Consider the following 10,538-nt stretch of genomic DNA (forward strand, 5'->3'; position numbering starts at 1 on the left):
AGCATCTCTTTTTGCAGAACAATTTTTGACGTTTTTGCCATCTAAAATTCCGTGAACGAAGAACGAGAGTAATTGGTATTTTAAGAAAGATTTTGCAGAAAAATTCATAGATTTGCAGACGGAAAACTCAGAAAAGACGAAAAGGGACTTAGAAAATTTGGAAGATTGAAGACGTAAAAGTGATGAATGGTGGAAGGAAGGGCTATTTATAGATTGAAGCAATGACGGTTCAATATTAGCGGTGACCGACCACCGTATGACACATATTAAATGCCTTGGTAAAAATGAACCATGGGATAGCTATCACGTACGCCATAGTCGGGATCGATGCAAACGTCAGCGTATATCTGATCGAGCTGTAAGGAAATCATATCGTTTCTTGCCACATCCTTTCCGGAGAAACGAGGGGACTATCTGTATACGGTCGAAATAGATTTTGGCCTTCGTACGATTGATCGAGGTCAAAACATAATGGATCGAAGAAAGACTTAGTAATATCAAGATGGGTTCCGAAGATGGTATGAACGAGCTTCAGATTTCAGGTATAGGTCAAACACCGAGTTCGAAGTCGTTATCGAGCTCAGGTCCGAATCGAACTATGATGAGATGATTTCGAGCTTAAGAGGCAAGGGTCAACCGATAGCGAACCCGAATCATCACCTGATTCCGAGTACACATTGATCTCTAGAAGCAATACCGACCGGCATCTAGGCCGATCGAGCTCGAGCTCACAGACAAAAGCCGTTGCAAACACACTAAGGAAGAGAATCTCGGCAGAAATTAGGGAAAAATTAATTTATCATGGGTTCTCCACTATGTATTTTTAATTATATCTAAAGTAGGATCCTCCACTATAAAGAGGTTGGCTACATTTCTGTAGACAGGGTGATTTTTTGCTTGCATAATAATTTAAGCACCATATTCTCCTATATTCAAAGATTATTCTTTTTAAGTTTTATTAATTGATTTATTGTGCTTAGTTCTAAAAATCATCTTCTTTCCAACCTTGTTTATTTTGTATTCTTTGCAATCCATATTTAACATTTCTATCTATCCCTACGATTTGTATCAAGCTATACCACATATTCTTAGAACTACGTATAAATTCAACTCTATCCGTTTTTCGAGGAAACAAATTCCATTCGAGTTACTTTACAAATCTCATTTAAACACTGTGAGCACTTAATTTTTTATCTTAATCAAAATTTTCATCACTTTTTAGTATGTACGTATCTTTGAGTTTAAACTACATATTTTAGCTTTGTTTTACCTTTTTATAGATTTTTCTTAAAAACAAAATCACAAAAGATTCATATTTTTGAATTACTAGCTTTGTTTTAATTCGCAAAAGAAAAGAAATTCACAAAAATATGTTTTTCTTCTAAGACTAGCAATTTTATAATCTTTTCCTTAATAGTTTCTTATATTTTTCTAGTTTTTAGTTTTAGTGTAGTATCTTTAATTTTGATTATCTTTAATAAATAAAAAAGGAAAAAAGAACCAATGCAAAAAAATACCATCTAGAAAGATTCTTCCATATCCTTTATAACAAACTCACATGCTCTAACTCAAAATTCACATGCACATACACTCTTATTTTCTTGGCCACCAATAAATCCCTAAACCCATACCTCTATATCTTCCACCCACTCACACAATTAAAAGGACACACACATACACAGGGGGGGGGGGGAGAAAAAGATTGAGAGAGGAGTAAAATGAAAAAGATTGAGAGAGGAGTAAAATGAAAAAGAGTGAGAGCATGAGAGAAAGTCCCCTATCCCTATCGGGAAAAAAAGAGGTGTGACAGCTCTGGCGACTCTGCTGGGGATCGAACCCAAAATCTCTGGTTCAGGGTTCAGAATTCTAGCTTGTTAAGGATACTATGTTTGGCGTTCTCGAGGTTGGGAGGCCCTTTTTCTGCTATCCAAACACTTTATACCCTTCGTTACCCCTTTTGAGTTTGTATTATTTTCTTTGACCCCTCCCCCCCCTCTAGAATCAAGTTTAGAGTTAAAAGTAAAAAAAAATGAAAAAAAAGAGGTCCATGCCCCAAGAGTACAAACTGGGGCAATTCTTAAAGTTCAAGTGAAAAAAGAAGAAGAAGAAAATAACAATCAAAGGTCCATGCCCCCAGAAAATAGAAGTTGGGCAACTTGTTCTGAAAACAAAAACAAAAAAAAAAGAAAAGAAAGAAAGATGAAATTTTTTTAGTTAGGTTAGATGTTTGAACTACGTTAGACCTGATTCCTTAAAAAAGAAGGATATGTAGGCAGCCTTACATAGTTCGGTCCAACAAAATAAGAATTCAAAAAAAAAATACCATTATCTAAAACTGGGAAATGAGTTTGTTTTAGTTTCTTGAAAGAGTCGATTCCAAGAGTTGTAAGTGTACAACCCATCATATTGAGTCTACTTTGAGCCTTCATACCGTCCTTTCTTTCTAACCATATCCAAAACCTTCCAAACAAGACCTCCTGATCAGTTTTGAGAATGCCAAGAAAAATTCGCAATGAGCAATGGTTGTCATATGAGGGACATGGTCACGGTTCTCACTCAAGGAATCAAGAAAAGAAAAAAAAAGAAAAAAAAATGAGAGTCTTACTAGTGAAAACCTGCATGGGCACTGCAAGCCAACGATAAGTAGAGATAAATAAATGAGAGAGACTTGTTGGTGAAAATTCCTCGGGGCACCACTAGCCGAAAGTGAGTCGTGACGCTGATGCAAAGGATTGGCACGAACAAGCCCGACTTCAAAGGTCATAAGAATGATAAATGGGAAGATTTGATCAGTTTGATAGATCGGGCCGCTAAGTCCAAAATGCATGTCATGATCATTAAGGCTATCTGCCCAAAAAAAAAATCTTCCTCCTTAATTTCCGACAGGGGCATTTCTTGTTAATATTGTTTCTTCGCATATTTGTGCCCCTTCACTCTAAGTTAGTCCTTGTCAAAACAAGCAAGAAAAGATTGCAAAATCTTCTACCAGCTTTTCAGTTGCACAAAGTAAATTTGGTCAGCACACTCAGTTGTTACAATCAACATGCCTTGAGGATTCATGCAAAGGCTCCCCCCCAAAAGACTCTTGTCACCCTACTTGGTGCAAGCAAAGATAACTTGTGATTCTCCCTGACAAACAAATTACTCAAAAGCAGGAAGTCATTCAAGATATCAGAAAAGGTCACCTATGCAAAGATCTCTAGTTGGATAAGGATGATTGAGCCAGAAAACACCAATGTCATTGGGACCGAAACAATCAGGATTGATACAGAAAGTAAAGGTCCCTTGAAAGCAACAACAGTGTCTTCCAGCAGTGCGGCCAACTACCAATGCAGTCGGTCTTCCAAAGTTAGATGATCACAAAGCCAAGTCGCTAAAGACATCAAGGCCACAAACCGACCATCACTTTTAAAACTGACAAAATTTTCTTTGTTTGAAACAGGAACAAAGCAGTGCAAGGAGCCACTGGAGAGATTTTGGCCTATGTAGATAGTGTTCTGACGTATGTCCATGGGCTATAATTCAAGGAGTATGAACAAGCTGATGAGCGGACAATTATTCCAAGAGCATCCGGGGAAATAGAGGAAGTGCCTATAGAATTTGGCACTGATCAAATCATGCAACTACATCTTAATGTTCTAACTAAGACTCATCTACAACATTTACATGATTTAGTTACACACAATGTGATACCAATTGATGAAAACTTATTGAGATAAAATCCAATGGAGGATGAAGGAGATGATGAATCAACTGCCGAAAACTTCAAACAAGTGGCTAGGGAAGGGGATTTATCACCCATAACTAGTGCTAAAGGAGGTAAAAAAACTAAGAAGAATCAGAGTAAAGATCCACCACAACCTTCAAGAATAATGCCCAGGAGGGCAGCTTCTCTATCTAGATGATGATCAAAACATTAATATGGAACATAAGATCTGTGAATACACAACAGGCCTTTCCTAGTGTGAAAAATATGAATAGGGAGCAAAATTTTTGTGTAGTTGCATTGATGGAGCCTTTTCAAAAGAAGGGACTCATTGATAGATATAAAAGGAGGTTGAATATGGAGACTGCTTATACAAATATTAATGGGCAAATATGGTTGTTCTTCGATGCAGTGGTGGAATGGGAATTAGTGGAGGATACTGAGCAACATGTGACTGTGAGAGTATTTCACCATGACCTGTGGCAGCACATGATGATGACATTTGTTTATGCAAAATGTTCAGCAATAGAGAGCTTGGATTTGTGGGATCACTTGTATTATTTAGCAAGTGATATGGAATTACCATGGTTGGTAGGAGGGTATTTCAATGTGATATTGCATGAAGATGAGAAAATAGGGGGACTTCCAGTACACCCTCATGAATATGAGGATTTTGCATTTTGTGTAAACTCTTGTGGTTTGTTTGAGCAATGGTACAAAGGAAGTCCATTCACATGGTGGAATGGGAGATCCAATGCTGAGTGTATATTCAAGAGATTGGATAGGATTTTTGCGAATTTGCCATTTCAGAACATATTGCCAACTATTAAAGTTGAGCATCTAATCAGAACTGGATCAGATCATGCACCATTGCTAATGACATGTGGGGTGCAGACAACCAATTTTGTCAAGCCTTTCAGATTCTTGAACTTTTGGACAAAGCATGCTACATTTGTGGATGTGGTGAGGTAGAATTGGGAAGCGGATTTCATAGGGGATCAGTTTTTGATATTCAAGCAGAATATCAAGAGGGTGAAGGCAGCACTCTCAAAATGGAATAGGGAAACATTTGGTGATATCTTCAAGCAGTTGGCTATTTTGGAGGACATTGTTAGGGTGAAGGAGATGTTGTTTGAAGAAGAGCCTACAACTGAGAATAGGATTGTGCTTCAAAAGGCTCAATCTGAATTAAAGAAATACTTGAATATTGAGGAGCAGTATTGGAAGCAAAAAGCTGGGATGACTTGATTTGCTGAAGGAGATAGGAATACAATTTTCTTTCACAACCATGTCAATGGCAAAAGAAAGAAATTGCAACTAAAGAGGATCAAAAGTGGTAGTAAGGTATGGATTGAAGACCAGGAGCAATTGGCTACAACTGTAATGGACTTCTATCAAAAACAGTTCACAAATGAAGGTGATGCTTCTGAATTTCCCTTGCTCAATAATGTACCTTCAATGGTCACTATGGATCAGAATTTGGAACTTAGCAGATTGCCAACAATTGAAGAAGTAAGGGCAGCAGTTTTTGAGCTTAGTGGGGAGAATGCTAGTGGCCCTGATGGATTCACTGGCTTGTTTTATCAAACATGCTGGGATATTATTGGTGTTGATATACACACAACATGGTGCTACACTTCTATGAAGGAGCTGCATTGCCTAAATCCATCACTCACACCAATCTAGTGTTACTGCCCAAGAAACCTAGAGTTGAGACCTTCTCTGACTTAAGACCTATTAGTTTGAGCAACTTCATTAACAAGGTTTTGTCTAGGGTGTTACATGACAGATTGGAGAGTTTTTTGCCATCTCTAATAGCTCCTAATCAATCCGGATTTGTAAAGGGTAGGAGTATATTTGAGAACATCTTATTGACTCAAGAAATTATCACTGACATAAGGTTAAGGGGAAAGCCAGCTAATGTGGTGATCAAGCTTAATATGGCTAAGGCCTATGATAGGGTTTCATGGAAGTACTTATTGCATGTGCTAAGGAAGATGGGATTTTCTGAACACTTTATCAACATGGTGTGGAACTTGATGTCAAATAACTGATATTCAGTATTGGTGAATGGGCAGTCCTCAGGGTTCTTTAAGTCGACAAGGGGTGTGAAACAAGGGGATCCCCTGTCTCCAGCATTGTTCATCCTGTCAGCTGAGGTACTTTCCAGGTCTTTGAATAAGCTTTTTGAAGACAAGTCATTTGTGGGATTTGGAATGCCTAAGTGGTCTGATTCTTTAAACCACTTGGCGTATGCTGATGATACGATAATCTTTGCATCTACTCATCCTCCCTCTTTGAGCAAGATTATGGCAGTGCTGGGGAACTATGAGAAGATATCGGGTCAGATGATCAACAAAGATAAGAGTTCATACTACATATATTCAAAGGTCGCTAATGGATTGTTTCAGGCAGTTGGAGCTATTACAGGATTTGCAAGAGGTAAATTCCCCTTCACATATCTAGGGTGTCCTATTTTTTACACTAGAAGGAGGAAGGACTATTATGAGGATCTTATCAAGAAGGTGAAGGCTAAATTGCATTCATGGAAAGGAAAACTGCTGTCATTTGGAGGAAAGGCAACACTCATCTCTAGTGTGTTGCAAAGTATGCCAGTTCACATGTTATCAGCCCTTGATCCACCAAACAACATCCTGGGGCATCTACATAAGACTTTTGCTAGGTTCTTTTGGAGCATAAAGGAAGAAGGGAGAAGCAGACACTGGGCTTCATGGAAAAATCTTTGCCTTCCTAAAGAGGAAGGGGGGCTAGGTTTTAGGTCCTTAAATGATGTCTCAAGGGCACTGTTTGCTAAACTATGGTGGAGGTTTAGGACCACAAAATCTTTGTGGTCTAATTTTATGTGGAATAAGTATTGCAAGAAGGAGCCACCAACTGTGGTGCATTTTAGGGGAGGGTCTCATGTTTGGAGACAAATGCTGAATGCTAGGGAAGAAGTAGAACATGAGATCGTATGGGAATTGAAGAGTGGAACAACTAATATTTGGCATGAAAATTGGACTGGATTGGGTACACTTTATCATGTATTACCTGAAGACTTTCCAATCAATGAAGGTGTTCAGGAGGTGGCAGAACTGCGGCAAGGGGAAACATGGGATGATCAGCTGCTAGATCAAACTTTCAATGAGGAAATTGCAGAACATATAAGGCTAAATGTGCACTATGAAGGCTGTGAGGGATATTGGGATAAGCCATACTAGATGCCAACTCTTTCAGGCAAGTTCAGTATTAGCAGTGCTTGGCAAATATTAAGGCATATGGCAGATCCTAATCAAGAATTCAAGTTAATGTGGATTAAAGATTTGCCATTCAAGATATCCTTCTTCTTGTGGAGATTGTGGGGGTAGAAAATAGCCACCGATGACATGTGGAGGAGGCAAGGGCAAATTGTGATGTCTAGGTGTTGGTGTTATCAGCAGCCCCAAGAGGAATCCATTGAGCATATATTTGTCACAAGTCCTACTTCCTCTAAGGTATGGAACTTGTTCATGAGGGCTGCTAGAATTTCTGTGCAATTGATTCAATTGAAGCAGATTATAAGGCATTGGTGGTATGCCCAGTGTTGTCCGAAATTAAAGCCACTATTTCAAGCAGTACCAGCTATCATCACTTGGGAGCTTTGGAAGAGAAGAAATATAGGTAAACCTGGTGTTGAATGTCCATAAATAGGGTGATTCATGAGATAAATAGGATATTGCATCAACTGGAAAGGGTGAGGTATGATTGGATCCCTAATATTCCATTGTTATGGCCAGACATGATTCAAAATTTTGAAGGATATAAACCTATATTGATCACTACAAGAGTAACATGGCAGCTTCCTTGTCATGGTTGGTACAAATGTAATACTGATGGAGCTTCAAAGGGCAATCCTAGACCTAGCTCCCTAGGATTTTGTGTGAGGGATGATGAAGGTGATGTGGTGTATGCTAGGGCAGTAGACCTGGGAGTGACAACTAATATGGTGGCTGAAGCTAAGGCTATTCTTAAAGGGTTAGAATATTGTGTGGAGCATGATTTTCACCCTCTCATACTGGAGACTGATTCATTGGTGATGAAGAAGGCGATAGAAGAGGAATGGGATCCTCCTTGGGTAATTACACAAGATGTGAAGAAAATTATAGAGATGAAGGACAACTTCAATGTGATCTTTCAACATGTGTTCAGAGAAGGCAACTCAGTGGCGGATTTTATAGCTAACATTGCGTTCTCTTTTGCAGGTACATCTGAGTTTCATTCATTCTCTGAACTGCCTAGTGCAGGGAGGAGGTTGATCAATCTAGACAAATCTCAATCACCTAACCTTAGGATTAGGATAGCAAAGAGAAGAACCCCAGACTGATGGCTTCACAAGATTGGACTCTGCACAAACTGATATGTCCAAATGCTAAGGAAAATGCTGAATCCATCATATGGTATTTTTGGAGATTGTTGAATTATTTCTTAGTGGTATTAGCATGCTTTCAAGCTCAATCTGAGGATGGTTTAGCAATGTTTTGAATGATGACTACATTAAAGGTTCTTGTAGGGAAGGATCTGAGCTTACAAGATCACAAAAGGCACATTCTCAAAGGCTGACCTTTGCCTTGCAAAGTCTTCTTAAAGCCAGTTCATTCCTGGCTTTTGCCTTGTAAAGCCAGCCTAAAGCCAGCTCATGCCTGGCTTTTGCCTTGTAAAGCCTGGCTAAAGCCAGCTCATGCCTGGCTTTTTCCTTGTAATGCCTGCCTAAAGCCAGCTCACGCCTGGCCTTTGGCCTGCAAAGCCTGCCTAAAGCCAGCTCAAGCCTGGATTTTGCCTTGCAAAGCCTGCCTAAAGCCAGCGCATGCTTGGCCTTTGCCTTGTAAAGCCTGCCTAAAGCCAGCTCAAGCCTGGCTTTTGCCTTGCAAAGCCTGCCTAAAGCCAGGCTCCTCTTCTGCACATTAATCTTGATGAGTGAGCACATGATTAATAATTGAACAAAATCAGTTCATTACATATGGAGATCATATAGTAGCGACACTTGGAGGACGATGCGGACTTCAACTCTGCGGTAGAGATGTTTGGAATTTATTTTAGCCTATGGACAATATACCCTGGCGCCTGGTGAGAGCTTGATAGGTGCTGCTTGGTATTTGCCAATGACAATTGGATTCACATACACTAATAGAAGAAGGAAGCATTCAACTTATCATGTTGTAATAGTTAGTTCATTAGATTTTAGCTTTTCTATCCTTTTAATGGCTAGTAGCTTCATGCAACTTCTATTTTGGTTTGGAAATCTTGTAAGCATTGGACCCATTTTGGGATTTTATTTATATATTAGCCATTAGGCAAAAAAAAAATAGTGCAAGGAAAATGGTTAAAAAAAAGGAAAAAAAAAGAGAAGAGAAGAGCCGACAAAGGGAAGTTTCTCAAATCTTTGCCTTTATTTGTCTTCCTAGTATGCATAAAATCTTGCTATTGCTCTTCACAGTTTTTCCTCCTAGGGTAATACATCCTAGTCTGATGGATTTTCCTCCCAATAAAAAGACCTAGTCTGATGAACTTTCTCCTAGGATCGAAATCTTAGTCTGATGAATTTTCTCCTAGGATAAACGTCTTAGTCTGATGAATATTTCTCCTAAGATAAAACAACCTAGTCTAATGAATTTTTCTCCTAGGATACAAAGTCTTAGTCTGATAAATCTTTCTCCTAAGATAAAACAACCTTCTGAGATATATGTCTTAGTCTGATGAATCTTTCTCCTAAGATATAAAAAACCTAATCTGATGAATATTCTCCTAGGACAGAAATCTTAGTCTGATGAATCTTTCTCCTAAGATAAATAAATCTTAGTTTGATGAATCTTTCTCCTAAGATAACAAAAAAAAAACTAGTCTAATAAATTTTCTCTTAGGATAAAAGCCCTAGTCTGACAAATTTTCTACTAGGATAAACGTCTTAGTCTGATGAATCTTTCTCCTAAGATAATAATAATAATAATAATAAAAAACCTTGTCTGATACACTTTCTCCTAAGATAGACGTCTTAGTCTGATGAATCTTTCTTCTAAGATAAAAACCTAGTCTGATGAATTTTCTCCTAGGATAATTTTAAAAAACAAGTATGGAATTGTTTTTAAAAAAAAATGTCATTTGTTCATGCCCTCAGAAAATAAGCGTTGGGACAATTTGTTTAAAAGAATGATTTTCTCAAAAAAAAAAAAATTCTTCTTGGTTCGTTTTTGACATAGGGTCTTCACTCCCTAGTCTCTTTTCCAACATAGGGTCTCCACTCCCTAGTTGATTTTAGTTTAGACATAGGATTTCCATTCCCTAGTCTCTTTTCCAACATAGGGTCTTCACTCTCTAGTTGATTTTTATTTTTAGACATAGGGTCTCCACTCTCTAATCTTCTTTTCCAACATAGGGTCTCAACTCCCTTGTTGATTTTGTATTAGACATAGGATCTCCACTCCCTAATCTCCTTTCCAATAAAGGGTATCCACTCCCTAGTTGATTTGATCTTAAATGCAGGGTACACCGCTACCTGATATCTTTGCCAATATAGGGTATACCATTCCCTGGCCACATTTTTCCAACATAAGGCACACCAATCCTTGGTTGAGATATCTTTTTAATAATAAAGGAACACCATCCAAAAAAAAATTTATTATGATCTTTTCAGGGTACACCATTCCCGATATTTTATTGCTTTCAATAAAGAAGTAGTTTAGAATTTTATTACAATAACTCACGAAATTTTTCTAGTGAAAACTGAGGCAGAAAAATTTCGTTTGTTTGTTTGTTTTGGTGTCTGAGCAGATTTACCTCGAGGCACGGGGCTCAAGAT

At 38.3% G+C, this 10,538-nt stretch overlaps 1 protein-coding gene across 1 annotated transcript; it reads left to right on the forward strand.

The window, feature by feature from the left end:
* Nucleotides 1-4,009: 4,009 nt before the first annotated feature.
* On the forward strand, nucleotides 4,010-5,392 carry LOC138905382 (uncharacterized). Its single transcript, XM_070193902.1, has 3 exons — nucleotides 4,010-4,390; nucleotides 4,517-4,674; nucleotides 5,011-5,392. The coding sequence occupies exons 1-3, from the start codon at nucleotides 4,010-4,012 to the stop codon at nucleotides 5,390-5,392; spliced, it is 921 nt and encodes a 306-aa protein (XP_070050003.1).
* Nucleotides 5,393-10,538: the final 5,146 nt, after the last annotated feature.

This window comes from Nicotiana tomentosiformis, chromosome 2 (assembly GCF_000390325.3).
Source record: "Nicotiana tomentosiformis chromosome 2, ASM39032v3, whole genome shotgun sequence".
Lineage (NCBI taxonomy): Eukaryota > Viridiplantae > Streptophyta > Magnoliopsida > Solanales > Solanaceae > Nicotiana > Nicotiana tomentosiformis.